This window comes from Salmo salar, chromosome ssa19 (genome assembly GCF_905237065.1).
Source record: "Salmo salar chromosome ssa19, Ssal_v3.1, whole genome shotgun sequence".
Lineage (NCBI taxonomy): Eukaryota > Metazoa > Chordata > Actinopteri > Salmoniformes > Salmonidae > Salmo > Salmo salar.
The window spans coordinates 35,057,788-35,078,886 of record NC_059460.1 but is presented as its reverse complement, the minus strand read 5'-3'; the positions used below and the strand labels follow the sequence as shown (position 1 = coordinate 35,078,886).

Below are 21,099 nucleotides of genomic sequence, written 5' to 3'. Positions count from 1 at the left end.
CCCGTGCACAAAGAGAGGTCCATACAGAAATGGTTTGTCGAGATCGGTGTGGAAGAACTCTACTGGCCTGCACAGAGCCCTGACCTCAACCCCATCGAACACCTTTAGTATGAATTGGAATGCCGACTACGAGCCAGGCCTAATTGCCCAACATCAGTGTCCGACCTCACTAATACTTGTGGCTGAATGGAAGCAAGTCCCCGCAGCAATGTTCCAACATCTAGTGGAAAGCCTTCCCAGAAGAGTGGAGGCTGTTATAGTAGCAATGTTCCAACATCTAGTGGAAAGCCTTCCCAGAAGAGTGGAGGCTGTTGTAGCAGCAATGTTCCAACATCTCGTGGAAAGTCTTCCCAGAAGAGTGGAGGCTGTTGTAGCAGCAATGTCCCAACATCTCGTGGAAAGCCTTCCCAGAAGAGTGGAGGCTGTTATAGCAGCAAAGGGGGGACCAACTCCATATTAAGGCCCATGATCTTGGAATGAGATGTTCGACAAGCAGATGTCTACATACTTTTGGCCATGTAGTATATATGCTATATTTCCTCTTTTATATTGTATTTTGTACTGTATCTCATTGGAACCGGCTAATTCCATCGCTACCTCCTAGAGATGAACAGTTACTTGGGGACGATAGAGTCTAGATTGTATTGGGGGAGGAGGAAACAATATTGTCTCAATTTACAATTTTTTTATTTCCCCTTTATTTAACCAGGTAGGCTAGTTGAGAACAAGTTTTCATTTATAACTGCGACCTGGCCAAGATAAAGCAAAGCAGTGCGACACAAACAACACAGTTACACATGGAATAAACAAAGGTAGTGTCAACACAATAGAAAAATCTATATACAGTTAGTGCAAATGTAGTAAGATTAGGGAGGTAAGGCAATAAATAGGCCATAGTGGTGAAATTATTACAATTTAGCAATTAATCACTGAAGTGATAGATGTGCAGAAGATGAATGTGCAAGTAGAGATACTGGGGTGCAAAGGAGCAGAAAAACGATAAGCTGGTCTTGGGCATCACTGTATGTAGTCTAGTGTGCTAATCTGTTTTTTTTCTGCTTCTGTCTCTCCTCAGGGCACTGGGATCTCTTTCAACTGGAAAGGTTTCCTGCAGCTTGTTCAGGGCTTCATCGGTACTCGTGAACTCCATTCTCTGTGTTTCCTTCCATACCCACAGCCGGGAATTGGAGTTGAGACTTGATTCCTGTTTTCCCCCAGTGACTGTCTGATTGGAAATGAATTGCTTACGTTTTAAGTAAGACAGAGGAGACAGCCTAGGAGACAGGTCATGGACGAATCAAATGGATTTTGATGTGATCGTTCCACAACTTGAAGATTATCATGCGAGGGTATTTAGCGCTCTTATGTTTCACGCAGATCCGATGGCATCACTCCAGATCCTCCAGTGATACATCCACACCAAGCTCCTCCGATATCAGTTTGATCACGTAGCTGGAAAAGGTCTCCTTTTTCCTCATCTTCTGGTAGGGACAATATTCTCATGTTGTTTTGTCTCATTCCGTTTTCTTGCTGGTCCAGTTGAACTTCAAAAGTTTGCACCTTTATTTCAAGGAGCATTTGTTGTCCTGTTCATCCACGTGATCGGCCTGCATATACATAGCTGACACGATAGACTACTTTCCTGTCAAGCAAATCTACTTTGTTAACAACAGATTGTAACAGTTTGTTGTGGTGAGCATTGAGGGAATTTTAGCTGTTATCCTGGATATCCTTCAGCCGTTTGTTGTGGTAACCACCACTAACCAGAGCATTTTAGTTATGTTCTCCTGGATATCCTTTAGTTGTTAGCTCCTCTCATTTGCATCTCCAAGTTGTTCTTTGTCTTCTTCTCTGGGGGAAGCCATGGCCTGTTGGGTTTGAGTCACAGCATCATTCCTCTGAGGGAAGCCATGGCTTGTTGGGTTTGAGTCACAGGGTCGTTCCTCTGAAGGGAAGCCATGGCTTGTTGGGTTTGAGTCACAGCGTAGTTTCTCTGAGGGAAGCCATGGCCTGTTGGGTTTGAGTCACAGCGTAGATTCTCTGAGGGAAGCCATGGCTTGTTGGGTTTGAGTCACAGCGTAGTTTCTCTGGAGGAAGCCATGGCCTGTTGGGTTTGAGTCACAGCGTAGATTCTCTGAGGGAAGCCATGGCCTGTTGGGTTTGAGTCACAGTGTAGATTCTCTGAGGGAAGCCATGGCTTGTTGGGTTTGAGTCACAGTGTAGTTTCTCTGAGGGAAGCCATGGCTTGTTGGGTTTGAGTCACAGTGTAGTTTCTCTGAGGGAAGCCATGGCTTGTTGGGTTTGAGTCACAGCGTAGTTTCTCTGAGGGAAGCCATGGCTTGTTGGGTTCGAGTCGCTTTACTCACAGATTGGTTCGCTGTTATATATACCTGACCACTCACTGTCTCCCGGTTGCTTTGGAATATAACGATCTATCAATGTTAAACTATGTTGTCTGGCTTCTACATATAATCCTATCAGTACAGATATAATATATAAAACATATAATCCTATCTATCCTATCCTATTCTATCAGTACAGATATAATATATAACACATATAATCCTATCCTATCAGTACAGATATAATATATATAATCCTATCAGTACAGATATAATATATAACACATATAATCCTATCTATCCTATCAGTACGGATATAATATATAACACATATAATCCTATCCTAACAGTACAGAACGGAGCCACTCCCTCGCCATGCGTCCTATCGGAGCCACTCCCTCCCCATGCGTCCTATTGGTACAGAACGGAGCCACTCCCTCCCCATGCGTCCATTCTGTACGCCTCCCTCTATTGGTTCCATTGAGATTCAGAGGGAGTTCTAACACACTGAAGGGTAACTTCACATAACGGTCTATCATCTCACACGTCATGAGATGTCAATACCCACTGCACAAACAGAAGAAGAAAAACAGAGGTATTAAACACAGGGTCGGGGTACATTCAACTGAAGAAGCAAACTGAAAGTCCAATTCAAAAATTGTTAATTTCCTTTCCAAATTAATTACAACCACCACTAACCAGACTGATTACAACCACCACTAACCAGACTGATTACAACCACCACTAAGCAGACTGATTACAACCACCACTAACCAGACTGATTACAACCACCACTAACCAGACTGATTATAACCAGACTGATTATAACCACCACTAACCAGACTAAGCAGACTGATTATAACCACCACTAAGCAGACTGATTATAACCAGACTGATTATAACCACCACTAACCAGACTGATTATAACCACCACTAAGCAGACTGATTATAACCAGACTGATTATAACCACCACTAACCAGACTAAGCAGACTGATTATAACCACCGCTAAGCAGACTGATTATAACCACCGCTAAGCAGACTGATTATAACCACCGCTAAGCAGACTGATTATAACCACCGCTAAGCAGACTGATTATAACCACCGCTAAGCAGACTGATTATAACCACCGCTAAGCAGACTGATTATAACCACCGCTAAGCAGATTGATTATAACCACCGCTAAGCAGACTGATTATAACCACCGCTAAGCAGACTGATTATAACCACCGCTAAGCAGACTGATTATGACCACCGCTAAGCAGACTGATTATAACCACCGCTAAGCAGACTGATTATAACCACCGCTAAGCAGACTGATTATAACCACCGCTAAGCAGATTGATTATAACCACCGCTAAGCAGACTGATTATAACCAGACTGATTATAACCAGACTGATTATAACCACCGCTAACCAGACTAAGCAGACTGATTATAACCACCGCTAAGCAGACTGATTATAACCACCGCTAAGCAGACTGATTATAACCACCGCTAAGCAGACTGATTATAACCACCGCTAAGCAGACTGATTATAACCACCGCTAAGCAGACTGATTATGACCACCGCTAAGCAGACTGATTATGACCACCGCTAAGCAGACTGATTATGACCACCGCTAAGCAGACTGATTATGACCACCGCTAAGCAGACTGATTATGACCACCGCTAAGCAGACTGATTATGACCACCGCTAAGCAGACTGATTATGACCACCGCTAAGCAGACTGATTATAACCACCGCTAGGCAGACTGATTATAACCACCGCTAGGCAGACTGATTATAACCACCGCTAAGCAGACTGATTATAACCACCGCTAAGCAGACTGATTATAACCACCGCTAAGCAGACTGATTATAACCACCGCTAAGCAGACTGATTATAACCACCGCTAAGCAGACTGATTATAACCACCGCTAAGCAGACTGATTATAACCACTGCTAAGCAGACTGATTATAACCACCGCTAAGCAGACTGATTATAACCACCGCTAAGCAGACTGATTATAACCACCGCTAAGCAGACTGATTATAACCACCGCTAAGCAGACTGATTATAACCACCGCTACGCAGACTGATTATAACCACCGCTACGCAGACTGATTATAACCAGACTGATTATAACCACAACTAACCAGACTAAGCAGACTGATTATTACCACCACTAAGCAGACTGATTATAACCACCACTAACCAGACTGATTATAACCACCACTAACCAGACTAAGCAGACTGATTACAACCACCACTAAGCAGACTGATTATAACCAGACTGATTGTAACCACCACTAAGCAGACTGATTATAAGCAGACTGCTTATAACCACCGCTAAGCAGACTGCTTATAACCACCGCTAAGCAGACTGATTATAACCACCGCTAAGCAGACTGATTATAACCACCGCTAAGCAGACTGATTATAACCACCGCTAAGCAGACTGATTATAACCACCGCTAAGCAGACTGATTATAACCACCGCTAACCAGACTGATCTTGATCCCGTCCATCATCAGTCTGAGAATGTCTTTCTGGAAACTCTTCATGTTGGCCGGAGGGAGGGGGAAGGGGAGGGGAGAGGGCGGGCCAGGGGTGTGGCCTGATGAGCCGGGGACGGAGCCGTCTTCCTCAGGGGCGTGGTCGACAGGGTCAGGGGTCAGGTGGTGGTCCGGGGAGTCTGGGAAGTTCAGCAGGTCGTAGAAGTCTTGGCTCACGTCTAGGGAGGGAACAGATGGAGGAGGAGAGGGGGAACAGAGGAGGAGGAGAGGGGGAACAGAGGAGGAGAGAGGGAACAGAGGAGGAGAGTGGGAACAGAGGAGGAGGAGAGGGGGAACAAAGGAAAAGGAGGAGGAAGAGGAGGAGAGGGGGAACAGAGGAGGAGAGGGGGAACAGAGGAGGAGGAGGAGGAGGAGGAGAGGGGGAACAAAGGAGGAGGAGGAGAGGGGGAACAAAGGAGGAGGAGGAGAGGGGGAACAGAGGAGGAGAGGGGAACAGAGGAGGCGGAGGAGGAAGAAGAATGCCTTATTAGTCAGAATGGGAAGACAGCACAACAGCATGAAACACTGCAGAGTATAGACACAGGCTCTGTTCCAATAGCCACACTACAATTAATCCAATTACTATCTGGTAGGGGTGTGCCGAGTACTCAGACAAAACAAGTATTGTAAGAGATATGGAGATCTTTCAGAGTATGATTATGACACAAGAATGTATTTATTTATTATCCGTGATCAGAGATCATTTTCACCTGCCAGCACTCATCTCTATTTCACTCAAACAGTGTTCGTAGCTAGCCATTGGTGTTCAACCTAGTTATTACCTGGCTACTTGGCTGAGGCCATATGGTCGTTTTAGTAGGTCTACTTGGCTGAGGTCATATGGTCGTTTTAGTCAGTCTACTTGGCTGAGGCCATATGGTCGTTTTAGTAGGTCTACTTGGCTGAGGCCATATGGTCATTTCAGTAGGTCTACTTGGCTGAGGCCATATGGTCATTTCAGTAGGTCTACTTGGCTGAGGCCATATGGTCGTTTCAGTAGGTCTACTTGGCTGAGGCCATATGGTCGTTTCAGTAGGTCTACTTGGCTGAGGCCATATGGTCGTTTAGTAGGTCTACTTGGCTGAGGCCATATGATGTTTCAGTAGGTCTACTTGGCTCAGGCCATATGGTCATTTAGTAGGGTCTACTTGGCTGAGGCCATATGGTCATTTAGTAGGGTCTACTTGGCTGAGGCCATATGATGTTTCAGTAGGGCTACTTGGCTGAGGCCATATGGTCGTTTTAGTAGGTCTACTTGGCTGAGGCCATATGGTGTTTAAGTGGGTCTACTTGGCTGAGGCCATATGGTGTTTCAGTGGGTCTACTTGGCTGAGGCCATATGGTGTTTTAGTAGGTCTACTTGGCTGAGGCCATATGGTCGTTTAGTAGGTCTACTTGGCTGAGGCCATATGATGTTTCAGTAGGTCTACTTGGCTGAGGTCATATGGTGTTTCAGTATGTCTACTTGGCTGAGGCCATATGGTGTTTCAGTAGGTCTACTTGGCTGAGGCCATATGATGTTTCAGTAGTTCTACTTGGCTGAGGCCATATGGTGTTTCAGTAGGTCTACTTGGTTGAGGCCATATGGTCGTTTTAGTAGGTCTACTTGGCTGAGGCCATATGGTCGTTTAGTATGACTACTTGGCTGAGGCCATATGATGTTTCAGTAGGTCTACTTGGCTCAGGCCATATGGTCATTTAGTAGGGTCTACTTGGCTGAGGCTATATGATGTTTCAGTGGGTCTACTTGGCTGAGGTCATATGGTCGTTTTAGTAGGTCTACTTGGCTGAGTCCATATGGTGTTTCAGTAGGTCTACTTGGCTGAGGCCATATGGTGTTTCAGTAGGGCTACTTGGCTGAGGCCATATGGTGTTTTAGTAGGGTCTACTTGGCTGAGGCCATATGGTTGTTTAGTAGGTCTACTTGGCTGAGGCCATATGGTTGTTTAGTAGGTCTACTTGGCTGAGGCCATATGATGTTTCAGTAGGTCTACTTGGCTGAGGCCATATGATGTTTCAGTAGGTCTACTTGGCTGAGGCCAAATGGTGTTTCAGTAGGCCTACTTGGCTGAGGCCATATGATGTTTCAGTAGGTCTACTTGGCTGAGGCCATATGGTCGTTTTAGTGGGTCTACTTGGCTGAGGTCATATGGTCGTTTTAGTAGGTCTACTTGGCTGAGGCCATATGGTATTTTAGTAGGTCTACTTGGCTGAGGCCATATGGTCGTTTTAGTGGGTCTACCTGGCTGAGGCCATATGGTTGTCTTAGGTCTACTAGGCTGAGGCCATATGATGTTTCAGTAGGTCTGCTTGACTGAGGCCATATGGTTGTTTTAGTAGGTCTACTTGGCTGAGGCCATATGATGTTTCAGTAGGTCTACTTGGCTGAGGCCTTATGGTCGTTTTAGTAGGGGTCTACTTGGCTGAGGCCATATGGTCGTTTCAGTATGTCTACTTGGCTGAGGTCATATGGTGTTTCAGTAGGTCTACTTGGCTGAGGTCATATGGTGTTTCAGTAGGTCTACTTGGCTGAGGCCATATGGTCGTTTTAGTAGGTCTACTTGGCTCAAGCCATATGGTCGTTTTAGTAGGTCTACTTGGCTCAAGCCATATGGTCGTTTTAGTAGGTTTACTTGGCTGAGGCCATATGGTCGTTTAGTAGGTCTACTTGGCTGAGGCCATATGATGTTTCAGTAGGTCTACTTGGCTCAAGCCATATGGTCGTTTAGTAGGGTCTACTTGGCTGAGGCCATATGCTGTTTCAGTAGGTCTACTTGGCTGAGGTCATATGGTCGTTTTAGTAGGTCTACTTGGCTGAGGCCATATGGTGTTTCAGTAGGTCTACTTGGCTGAGGCCATATGGTTGTTTTAGTAGGTCTACTTGGCTGAGGCCATTTGGTTGTTTTAGTAGGTCTACTTGGCTGAGGCCATATGGTCGTTTTAGTAGGTCTACTTGGCTGAGGCCATATGATGTTTCAGTAGGTCTACTTGGCTGAGGTCATGTGGTCGTTTTAGTGGGTCTACTTGGCTGAGGTCATGTGGTCGTTTAGGGTCTACTTGGCTGAGCCCATATGGTATTTTAGTGGGTCTACTTGGCTGAGGCCATATGGTCGTTTTAGTGGGTCTACCTGGCTGAGGCCATATGGTGTTTTAGTAGGTCTACTTGGCTGAGGCCATATGATGTTTCAGTAGGTCTACTTGGCTGAGGTCATATGGTCGTTTAGTAGGTCTACTTGGCTGAGGCCATATGGTCATTTTAGTAGGTCTACTTGGCTGAGGCCATATGGTGTTTCAGTGGGTCTACTTGGCTGAGGCCATATGGTCGTTTTAGTAGGTCTACTTGGCTGAGGCCATATTGTCGTTTTAGTAGGTCTACTTGGCTGAGGCCATATGATGTTTCAATAGGGTCTACTTGGCTGAGGCCATATGGTGTTTCAGTAGGGTCTACTTGGCTGAGGCCATATGGTGTTTCAGTAGGGTCTACTTGGCTGAGGCCATATGGTCATTTTAGTAGGCCTACTTGGCTGAGGCCATATGGTCGTTTTAGTAGGCCTACTTGGCTGAGGCCATATGGTCATTTTAGTAGGTCTACTTGGCTGAGGCCATATGGTCGTTTTAGTAGGTCTACTTGGCTGAGGCCATATGGTCGTTTTAGTAGGTCTACTTGGCTGAGGCCATATGGTCGTTTTAGTAGGTCTACTTTGTCTGTCCGTATAATTATTCAATTTCTGATGACGTCTGTAGTTATGTTATCATCTCTTCTCTCCCAGGCATGTTTACCGACTGACACATCATTATAATGACCCTACCTTCATCTACATCTGTCTTGAGTAAATGCAGGTAGTAGTAGCCAGCCATGCATTAGGCTATTTATTAACCTGTCGTTGAGAATTCAACAGGACTAAGTAAGTAAATCATGTGCATTTGGCGGGTTGTTTAATAACAATAAGAACATCACAATGTGCTCTGAGTGACAGAGCAGTAGTGAAGGAACATCACAATGTGCTCTGAGTGACAGAGCAGTAGTGAAGGAACATCACAATGTGTTCTGAGTGAGAGCAGTAGTGAAGGAACATCACAATGTGCTCTGAGTGACAGAGCAGTAGTGAAGGAGCATCACAATGTGCTCTGAGTGACAGATAATTCGTTTCAAATATCAGATAATTTGTATGGTACTAACCGTGGTATATGAGCCTGTTCTATTACCATATTTACTGTGGTATATGTTAAAATAAAAATGAGCCTGTGTATTTACTACCGTATTTACTATGGCATACGAACCTATGCATTTATTACCGTATTTACTATGATAAATGAGCCTGTATATGTGTTACCGTGTTTACAATAGTATATGAGCCTGTTGACAGCCAGAACCACAGGTCTCTGTATGAACTCAGTCTCTGTGTATTACCGTAGTTCCCTTGTATTTCCCTGCTGTAGGAGCATGTTGTATAGATGAGCCTGTTTTACCATATTTACCATGATAGATGAGCCTGTTTTACCATATTTACCATGATAGATGAGCCTGTTTTACCATATTTATCATGATAGATGAGCCTGTTTTACCATATTCACCATGATAGATGAGCCTGTTTTACCATATTTACCATGATAGATGAGCCTGTTTTACCATATTTACCATGATAGATGAGCCTGTTGACAGCCAGCACTACCAGTCTCTGTAGTCTCTGAATGAACTCAGTCTCTGATGCCCTGATGGGGTTCTCCTGACTCATCCTTCTCTGCATCATCTGGTTCAGCTCATCACTGGCTACAGAACGCATCCTGGTCAGTAGACTGTCTGACTGGGCCAGGGAGAAGCGACGCCGACCTGGGGATACAGGCAACATGTATTATAGAGGTGATTCTAACGTGAGGGGCAAAGAAAGTGTTAAATCACACACAGGTGATCCTACAGAGAAAGCTTAGTAACTTCCATTACATGCTGCTAGCATCTCTTCATCACATGTCAGGCTTGACATGGACTAGATTCTCTGTGGGAATGTTTTACCAGGAATCTACAAGCCATAAGTGTGAACTGAAATCTTCAAACAGGTTAGGGTGAGAACTTTCACATTTGTAGTCTGCACACACACACACACACACACACACACAGGCACCAGTAATGTCTGAGTGTACTGGGCGAGTCATGTCTCTCTTCTCTTTCCATGCAGTAGAGCAGAGACTGGGATTATAGGAGGGGTGAGTAGTTCACAGCAAGAGTTAGGGTTCTGGGGGGATAATGTTCTCCTCTACACAGAGAGAGAGAGGACACTGGGTCCCAGATCCCAGCGTGGCTACCTGAGTCACATAGGAACACATAGGAAGTGGTGTCGGTGGGGGAGGGGAGGGGGGAGGTCTCAGACAGGAAGCAGAAGGGGGGAGGCAGGGGGATCTGGCCGTTCGAACAGTAGTGCTGCCGTGGAATACGGGGAATAATGCTGTCTCTCATAACCATGGCCATGGAACCTTGGAGTGGGGGGATGAAGAGACACAGGTGAGTTGCAGGGTAGATAACAGGTAACACCTGATTAGGAAATGACAAGAATGAAAGACTGACCACTGATAGCCTCAGACTGGCCATGATAACATCTCAGACTGGCCATGATAACATCTCAGACTGGCCAAGATAACATCTCAGACTGGCCAAGATCACATCTCAGACTGGCCAAGATCACATCTCAGACTGGCCAAGATAACATCTCAGACTGGCCAAGATAACATCTCAGACTGGCCAAGATAACATCTCAGACTGGCCAAGATAACATCTCAGACTGGCCAAGATAACATCTTAGACTGGTCACGATAACATCTCAGACTGGTCACGATAACACCTTAGACTGGTCATAACTATTTCACTAAACATCTCAGACTGGTCATGACAACATCTCAGACTGGTCATGTTAACATCTCAGACTGGTCATGTTAACATCTCAGACTGGTCATGTTAACATCTCAGACTGGTCATGTTAACATCTCAGACTGGTCATGTTAACATCTCAGACTGGTCATGTTAACATCTCAGACTGGTCATGTTAACATCTCAGACTGGTCATGTTAACATCTCAGACTGGTCATGATAACATTTCAGACTGGTCATACAGTTGAAGTCGGAAGTTTACATACACTTAGGTTGGAGTCATTAAAAAAATGTTTCAACCACTCCACAAATGTCTTGTTAACAAACTATAGTTTTGGCAAGTCGGTTAGGACATCTACTTTGTGCATGACACAAGTCATTTTTCCAACAATTGTTTACAGACAGATTATTTCACATATAATTCACTGTATCACATTTCCAGTGGGTCAGACGTTTACATACACTAAGTTGACTGTGCCTTTAAACAGCTTGGAAAACTCCATAAAAGGATGTCATGTCTTTAGAAGCTTCTGATAGGCTAATTGACATCATTTGAGTCAATTGGTGGTGTGCCTGTGGATGTATTTCAAGGCCTACCTTCAAACTCAGTACCTCTTTGCTTGACATAATTTGAAAATTAAAAGAAATCAGCCAAGACCTCAGACAACATTTTTTTTTAGACCTCCACAAGTCTGGTTCTTCCTTCGGAGCAATTTCCAAATGCCTGAAGGTACCATGTTCATCTGTACAAACAATAGTACGCAAGTATAAACACCATGGGACCACGCAGCCGTCATACCGCTCAGGAAGGAGACGCGTTCTGTCTCCTAGAGATGAACGTACTTTGGTGCGAAAAGTGCAAAAACAATCCCAGAACAACAGCAAAGGACCTTGAAGATGCTGGAGGAAACAGGTACGAAAGTATCTATATCCACAGTAAAACGAGTCCTATATCGACATAACCTGAAAGGCCGCTCAGCAAGGAAGAAGCCACTGCTCCAAAACCGCCATAAAAAAGCCAGACTATGGTTTGCAACTGCACATGGGGACAAAGATCGTACTTTTTGGAGAAATGTCCTCTGGTCTGATGAAACAAAAATAGAACTGTTTGGCCATAATGACCATCGTTATGTTTGGATGAAAAAGGTGGAGGCTTGCAAGCCGAGGAACACCATCCCAACCGTGAAGCACGGGGGTGGCAAATCATGTTGTGGGGGTGCGTTGCTGCAGGAGGGACTGGTGCACTTCACAAAATAGATGGCATCATGAGGTAGGAAGATTATGTGGATATATTGAAGCAACATCTCAAGACATCAGTCAGGAAGTTAAAGCTTGGTCGCAAAGGGGTCTTCCAAATGGACAATGACCACAAACATACTTCCAAAGTTGTGGAAAGATGGCTTAAGGAAAACTAAGTCAAGGTATTGAAGTGGCCATCGCAAAGCCCTGACCTCAATTCTATAGAAAATTTGTGGGCGGAACTGAAAAAGCGTGTGCAAGCAAGGAGGCCTACAAACCTGACTCAGTTACACCAGCTCTGTCAGGAGGAATGGGCCAAAATTCCCCCAATTTATTGTGGGAAGCTTGCGGAAGGCTACCCGAAACGTTTGACCCAAGTTAAACAATTTAAAGGCAATGCTACCAAATACTAATTAAGTGTATGTAAACTTCTGACCCACTGGGAATGTGATGAAAGAAATAAAAGCTTAAATAATTCTCAACTATTATTCTGAAATTTCACATTCTTAAAATAAAGTGGTGATCCTAACTGACCTAATACAGGGAATTTTTACTAGAATTAAATGTCAGGAATTGTGAAAAACTGAGTTTAATAAATGTATTTGGCTAAGGTGTATGTAAACTTCCGACTTCAACTGTAACTATTTTCACTAAACATTTCAGACTGGTCATAATAACTACACCGAACAAAAATATATACGCAACATTCAACAATTTCAAAGACTTTACTGAGTTACAGTTCATATAAGGAAATCAGTCAATTGAAATAAATTAATTAGGCCCTCTTCTATGGGTTTCACATGACTGGGAATACAGATATCTGTTGGTCACAGATATCTTAGAACAAAAAGTAGGGGTGTGGATCAGAATACCAGTCAGTATCTGGTGTGACCACCATTTGAAAGAACTGGGCCTTTTTCAGCTTCCAGGAATTGTGTACAGATCCTTACGACATGGGGCAGTGCATTATCATGATGAAACATGAGGTGATGGCGGCAGATGAATGGCACGACAATCAGCCTCAGGATCTAGTCACGGTATCTCTGTGCTTTCAAACGGCCATCGATAAAATGCAATTCTGTTTGTTGTTAGTAGCTTGGATGTACTGCCAAATTCTCTAAAACGAGATTGGAGGCAGCTTTTTGTAGAGAAATGAGCATTAAATTATCTGGCAACAGCTCTGGTGGACATTCCTGCAGTCAGCACGCCAATTATATTCTCCCTCGACTTGAGACATCTGTAGCACTGTGTTGTGTGACAAAGCTGCACATTTTAGAGTGGCCTTTTATTGTCCACAGCACAAGGTGCACCTGTGTAATGATCATGCTGTTTAATCAGCTTCTTGATATGCCACACCTGTCAGGTGGATGGATTATCTTGACAAAGGAGAAATGCTCACTAACAGGGACGTGAACAATGTTGTCCACAAAATTTGAGAGAAATAAGCTTTTTGTGCATATGGAACATTTCTGGGATCTTTTATTTCAGCTCATGAAACATGGGACCAACACTTTACATGTTGCATTTATATTTTTGTTCAGTATATTTCACTAAACATCTCATTACTACAAAGCAGTTACACCGACAACCACATTGGAAACAGTATTTTGCATTGTGCCATTAATATGTAATTAACCATGACAACTCTAACGGATAGCGCTCTCATTTCCCTTAGATCTGTGGACTGTAAAGTAAAATGGACAATCAAGGAGTATTCTTCTTCTAGACCCTGAGCAACACAGTCCTATGCTATTGGAACTAACTAACTAACTATGGGATATCCTCTCACCTGTGATGGTCTTGGCCCTAACTAACTAACTAACTAACTAACTAACTAACCATGGGATATCCTCTCACCTGTGATGGTCTTGGCCCTAACTAACTAACTAACTAACTAACTAACTAACTAACTAACTATGGGATATCCTCTCACCTGTGATGGTCTTGGCCCTAACCAACCAACCGACCGACCGACCGACCGACCGACCATGGTATATCCTCTCACCTGTGTTGGTACTGGCACTAACTACCTAACTAAGGGATATCCTCTCACCTGTGGTATTGGCCCTAACTAACTAACCAACCAACCAACCAACCAACCAACCAACCAACCAACCATGGGTTATCCTCTCACCTGTGATGCTTTTGGCCCTAACTAACCAACCAACCAACCATGGGGTATCCTGTCACCGGTGATGGTCTTGGCCCTAACTAACTAACTAATTAACTAAACATGGGATATCCTCTCACCTGCGATGCTCTTGGCCCCAACTAACCAAGCATGGGATATCCTCTCACCTGTGATGCTCTTGGCCCCAACTAACCAAGCATGGGATATCCTCTCACCTGCGATGCTCTTGGCCCCAACTAACCAAGCATGGGATATCCTCTCACCTGCGATGCTCTTGGCCCCAACTAACCAAGCATGGGATATCCTCTCACCTGCGATGCTCTTGGCCCCAACTAACCAAGCATGGGATATCCTCTCACCTGCGATGCTCTTGGCCCCAACTAACCAAGCATGGGATATCCTCTCACCTGCGATGCTCTTGCGTTTCTGGTAGATGGCATGGTGAGAAGAGGTGGGCACGTTGACAGAGCTGCTCAGCTTCTGAGGGTCCTGATTAGCTGTCGTCTTTATGAACTCAATAGCTGATTGGAGGACGCGGAACTGCAGGGCCACTGCCATCTCTACAGAAGGAGAGGGAACGAGTAGATTCAGTACCAGTCAAAAGACACACCTACTCATTCAAGGGTAGAATAACATTGAAGACGTCAAAACTATGAAATAACCCATATCAACTTCATGAGGAATGCTTTCCCAGGCTTTACTATACCTACCATCTGCCCTATATAATATACACTACCGATCAAAAGTTTGGTGTCACTTAGAAATGTCCTTGTTTTTTAAATCAACATTTCTTTCCTATAAAATAACATCAAATTGATCAGAAATACAGTGTAGACATTGTTAATGTTGTAAATGACTATTGTAGCTGGAAACGGCAGATTTTCTAATGGAATATCTACATAGGCATACAGAGGCCCATTATCAGCAACCATCACTCCTGTGTTCCAATGGCACGTTGTGTTAGCTAATCGAAGTTTATCATTTTAAAAGGCTAATTGATAATTAGAAAACCCTTTTGCAATTATGTTAGCACAGCTGAAAACTGTTGTACTGATTATGAAGCAATAAAACCGGCCTTCTTTAGACTAGTTGAGTATCTGGAGCATCAGCAATTGTGGGTTTGATTACAGGCTCAAAATGGCCAGAAACAAAGAACTTTCTTCTGAAACTCGTCAGTCTATTCTTGTTCTGAGAAATGAATCAAATCAAAGTTTATGTGTCACGTGCGCCGAATACAACCTTACAGTGAAATGCTTACTTACAGGTTCTAACCAATAGTGCAAAAAAAAGGTGTGCGTGTAAGTAAAGAAATAAAACAACAGTAAAAAGACATTTGAAAATAACAGTAGCGAGGGTATATACAGACACCGGTTAGTCAGGCTGATTGAGGTAGTATGTACATGTAGATATGGTTAAAGTGACTATGCATATATGATGAACAGAGAGTAGCAGTAGCGTAAAAGAGGGGTTGGCGGGTGGGACACAATGCAGATAGCCCGGTTAGCTAATGTGCGGGAGCACTTGTTGGTCGGGCCAATTGAGGTAGTATGTACATGAATGTATAGTTAAATTGACTATGCATATATGATAAACAGAGAGTAGCAGCAGCGTAAAAGAGGGGTTTGGGGGGGGCACACAATGCAAATAGTCCGGGTAGCCATTTGGTTGCCTGTTCAGGAGTCTTATGGCTTGGGGGTAAAAACTGTTGAGAAGCCTTTTTGTCCTAGACTTGGCGCTCCGGTACCGGTTGCCATGCGGTAGTAGAGAGAACAGTCTATGACTGGGGTGGCTGGGGTCTTTGACAATTTTTAGGGCCTTCCTCTAACACCGCCTGGTGTAGAGGTCCTGGATGGCAGGCAGCTTAGCCTCAGTGATGTATTGGGCCATACACACTACCCTCTGAAGTGCCTTGCGGTCGGAGGCGGAGCAATTGCCGTACCAGGCAGTGATGCAACCGGTCAGGATGCTCTCGATGTTGCAGCTGTAGAACCTTGTGAGGATCTCAGGACCCATGCCAAATCTTTTTAGTTTCCTGAGAGGGAATAGGCTTTGTCATGCCCTCTTCACGACTGTCTTGGTGTGTGTGGACCGTGTTAGTTTGTTGGTGATGTGGACACCAAGGAACTTGAAGCTCTCAACCTGCTCCACTACAGCCCCGTCGATGAGAATGGGGGCGTTTGGTCCTCTTTTTCCTGTATTCCACAATCATCTCCTTAGTCTTGGTTAGTTTGAGGGATAAGTTGTTATTCTGGCACCACACGGCCAGGTCTCTGACCTCCTCCCTATCGACGTTGTCGGTGATCAGGCCTACCACTGTTGTGTCATCTGCAAACTTAATGATGGTGTTGGAGTCGTGCCTGGCCATGCAGTCGTGGCCCGTCAGGAAGTCCAGGATCCAGTTGGAGAGGGAGGTGTTTAGTCCCAGGGTCCTTAGCTTAGTGATGAGCTTTGAGGGTACTATGGTGTTGAACGCTGAGCTGCAGTCAATGAACAACATTCTCTCATAGGTGTTCCTTTTGTCCAGGTGGGAAAGGGCAGGGTGCAGCGCAATAGAGATTGCATCATCTGTGGATCTGTTTGGGCGGTATGCAAATTGAAGTGGGTCTAGGGTTTCTGGGATAATAGTATTGATGTGAGCCATTACCAACCTTTCAAAGCACTTCATGGCTACAGACGTGAGTGCTACGGGTCGGTAGTAATTTAGGCAGGTTTCCTTTGCGTTCTTGGGCACAGGGACTATGGTGGTCTGCTTGAAACATGTTGGTATTACAGACTCAATCAGGGACATGTTGAAAATGTGGGAGGGCTTTGTACACGTCTCTGTGCGTAGAGTACAGGTGATCTACAATTTTTTTCCCTCTGGTTGCACATTTAACATGTTGATAGAAATTTGGTAGAACTGATTTAAGTTTCCCTGCATTAAAGTCTCCGGCCACTAGGAGCGCCGCATCTGGGTAAGTGGTTTCCTGTTTGCTTATTTCCTTATACAGCTGACTGAGTGCGGTCTTAGTGCCAGTATCTGTCTGTGGTGGTAAATAAACAGCCACAAAAAGTAAAGCTGAGAACTCTCTAGGCAAGTAGTGTAGCCTGCAATTTATCACAATATACCTTACTTCAGGCGAACAGCGCAAACTGGCTCAAACCAGAATAGATAGATAGATTCTACCAGGCTATACTATACCTCCCCTATTTAATATATACACTCTACCAGGATATACTATACCTACCCTGTATAATATATATACTCTACCAGGCTATACTATACCTACCCTGTATAATATATATACACTCTACCAGGCAATACTATACCTCCCCTATATAATATATATACTCTACCAGGCTATACTATACCTCCCCGCTACCCAATATAATATATATATATACTCTACCAGGCTATACTATACCTCCCCTATATAATATATATACTCTACCAGGCTATACTATACCTCCCCTCTACCCTATATAATATATATACTCTACCAGGCTATACTATACCTCCCCTCTACCCTATATAAGATATATACTCTACCAGGCTATACTATACCTACCCTATATAAGATATATACTCTACCAGGCTATACTATACCTACCCTATATAATATATGTACTCTACCAGGCTATAATACACCTACCCGGTATAATATATATACTCTACCAGGCTATACTATACCTCCCCTATTTAATATATACACTCTACCAGGATATACTATACCTACCCTGTATAATATATACACTCTACCAGGATATACTATACCTACCCTGTATAATATATATACTCTACCAGGCTATACTATACCTACCCTGTATAATATATATACTCTACCAGGCTATACTATACATACCCTATATACTCTACCAGGCTATACTATACCTCCCCTATATAATATATACACTCTACCAGGCTATACTACACATACCCTATATAATATATACACTCTACCAGGATATAATATACCTACCCTGTATGATATATATATATATATACTCTACCAGGCTATACTATACATACCCTATATACTCTACCAGGCTATACTATACCTACCCTGTATAATATATATACTCTACCAGGCTATAATATACCTACCCTGTATAATATATATACTCTAGCAGGCTATACTATACATACCCTATATACTCTACCAGGCTATACTATACCTCCCCTATATAATATATACACTCTACCAGGCTATACTACACATACCCTATATAATATATACACTCGACCAGGATATAATATACCTACCCTGTATAATATATATATACTCTACCAGGCTATACTATACATACCCTATATACTCTACCAGGCTATACTATACCTCCCCTATATAATATATATACTCTACCAGGCTATAATATACCTCCCCTGTATAATATATATACTCTAGCAGGCTATACTATATACTCTAGCAGGCTATACTATTATATACTATAATATATAATACTATATATATAATATATAATACTCTACCAGGCTATACTATACCTCCCCTATATAATATATATACTCTACCAGGCTATACTATACCTACCCTGTATAATATATATATATACTCTACCAGGCTATACTATACCTACCCTGTATAATATATATACTCTACCAGGCTATACTATACCTCCCCTCTACCCTATATAATATATATACTCTACCAGGCTATACTATACCTCCCCTATATAATATATATATATACACTCTAACAGGCTATACTATACCTCCCCTCTACCCTATATAATATATATATATACTCTACCAGGCTATACTATACCTACCCTATATAATATATATACTCTACCAGGCTATACTATACCTCCCCTATATTATATACTCTACCAGGCTATACTATACCTCTCTTCTACCCGATATAATCAACAACCAATTTGACAGAGCTTGAAGAATTTAAATAATAATGTGTAAATGTTGCACAATCCAGGTGTGCAAAGCTCTTAGAGCCTTACCCAGAAAGACTCACAGCTCTTAGAGCCTTACCCAGAAAGACTCACAGCTCTTAGAGCCTTACCCAGAAAGACTCACAGCTCTTAGGGCCTTACCCAGAAAGACTCACAGCTCTTAGGGCCTTACCCAGAAAGACACAGCTCTTAGGGCCTTACCCAGAAAGACTCACAGCGCTTAGGGCCTTACCCAGAAAGACTCACAGCTCTTAGGGCCTTACCCAGAAAGATTCACAGCTGTAATCACTGTCTGAGGTGCTTATACAAAGTATTGGCTCAGGGGTAAATTAGATATTTCTGTATTTCATTTTCAATACATTAGCAAAAATTATGGGGCATTGTGTGTAGATGGGTGAGAAAAAAATTAATTTAATCCATTTTAAATTTAGACTGTAACAACAAAATGTGGAATAAGTCAAGGGGTATGAATACTTTCTGAAGGAACTGAACATGTACAGTAGAGTCGTCTACAATCCTGAAGTATTGAGAACCATGCTATACTGTACCACAGTACCCAACTCTCTAATATAGGTACCAGGCTATATCTCATCACAGTACCCTACTCTCTAATATAGGTACCAGGCTATATCGTACCCCAAGTTCGTCTCATCACAGTACCCTACTATCTTATATAGGTACCGGGCTATATCTTACCCTGGGTTCGTCTCATCTTGGACGTCTCCATGAAGCCCAGCAGTGTGATTAGGTCCTCTATGATCCTGAAGTATTGAGCACCAGAGGAGGAACAGGAATGGATGGTCACCGCGACCAACAGCTGTTGGATGTCGACCACTAGCAGTTTGTAGTCGTTCAGAGGTATACTGAGGAGAGAAATTGATTGAGACACAGACAGAGAGCAGCGTGTGAGCCATGCTACGCAACCCCTGGCAAACACTTCCATCGTTCTACTGAGAAAAACATCACTGGTGCACGCATTCTAGTTTCAAATGATTCCATGCAACAAAATCTCTGAGTGGGGCAGCTACATATTCATCTACCGTAAATTCCGGACTATAAGCCGCAACTTTTTTCCCAGGCTTTGAACCTCGCGGCTTAAACAATGACGCGGCTAATATATGGATATTTCCCGCTTTCAAAATTGTTTCTCCAAAAAAACACATTCTGTGACGTGCTCAGTTTTTTGGCGGCATGAAGCTTTCATTAGACCAATGAAATTGCCGAACGGGTTAAGGTCAAACAACTTTTTTGTTTACTGTTTAGATTAAATCGAGCGCTCTCAAACTTCCCATCATTCTGATTACGGTAGTCATTTTGTCACCCTCATCATGGCAAAGACACGGAGAAATGAATATGATGTAGCTTTCAAGTTGAAGGCGATTGATCTGGCTGTTGGAAAAGGAAATAGAGCTGCTGCACGGGAGCTTGGTCTTAATGAGTCGATGATAAGACGTTGGAAACAGCAGCGTGAGGAATTGACTCAGTGCAAAAAGACAACTACCGGTAAAGCTTACTGTAAATTTTTTATTTTTTGTTACAAGCCGTGTTTCGTTAAAGCCTATTTATTTTTGTTACAAGCCGTGTTTCGTTAAAGCCTGTGTAAAGTTAATTTGTTACAATGTACCGGAAGGCACCTGCGGCTTATAGACATGTGCGGCTTAATAGTCCGGAAATTACGGTATATATTATATAGCAGATTTAAATCTCTGTGTGACGCAGACCATCGTTATGTTTGGAGGAAAAAGGGGGAGGTTTGCAAGCCGAAGAACTCCATCCCAACCGTGAAGCACGGGGGTGGCAGCATCGTGTTGTGGGGGTGCTTTGCTGCAGGAGGGACTGGTGCACTTCACAAAATAGATGACATCATGAGGGTGGAAAATTATGTGGATATATTGAAGCAACATCTCAAGACATCAGTCACGAAGTTAAAGCTTGGTCGCAAATGGGTCTTCCAAATGGACAATGACCCCAAGCATACTTCCAAAGTTCTGGCAAAATGGCTTAAGGACAACAAAGTCAAGGTATTGGAGTGGCCATCACAAAGCCCTGACCACAAAGCCCTGACCTCAATCCTTTAGAACA

The 21,099-nt window shown here is 43.4% G+C and overlaps 1 protein-coding gene across 3 annotated transcripts in view; it reads right to left on the bottom strand.

The window, feature by feature from the left end:
- Positions 1-21,099, bottom strand: part of lyst (lysosomal trafficking regulator) — a 220,625-nt gene that overhangs the window by 68,922 nt on the left and 130,604 nt on the right. For 2 of the 3 annotated variants that reach the window (XM_045702248.1, XM_045702250.1), the window contains 5 exons: positions 19,714-19,880; positions 14,520-14,672; positions 10,184-10,351; positions 9,522-9,713; positions 4,832-5,061 (listed from right to left, as the gene is read on the bottom strand). In XM_045702248.1, coding sequence (XP_045558204.1) covers positions 4,832-5,061; positions 9,522-9,713; positions 10,184-10,351; positions 14,520-14,672; positions 19,714-19,880 — 910 coding nt within the window. The remainder of the gene's footprint in view (positions 1-4,831; positions 5,062-9,521; positions 9,714-10,183; positions 10,352-14,519; positions 14,673-19,713; positions 19,881-21,099) is intronic. The other variant, XM_045702249.1, reaches the window with a different exon arrangement.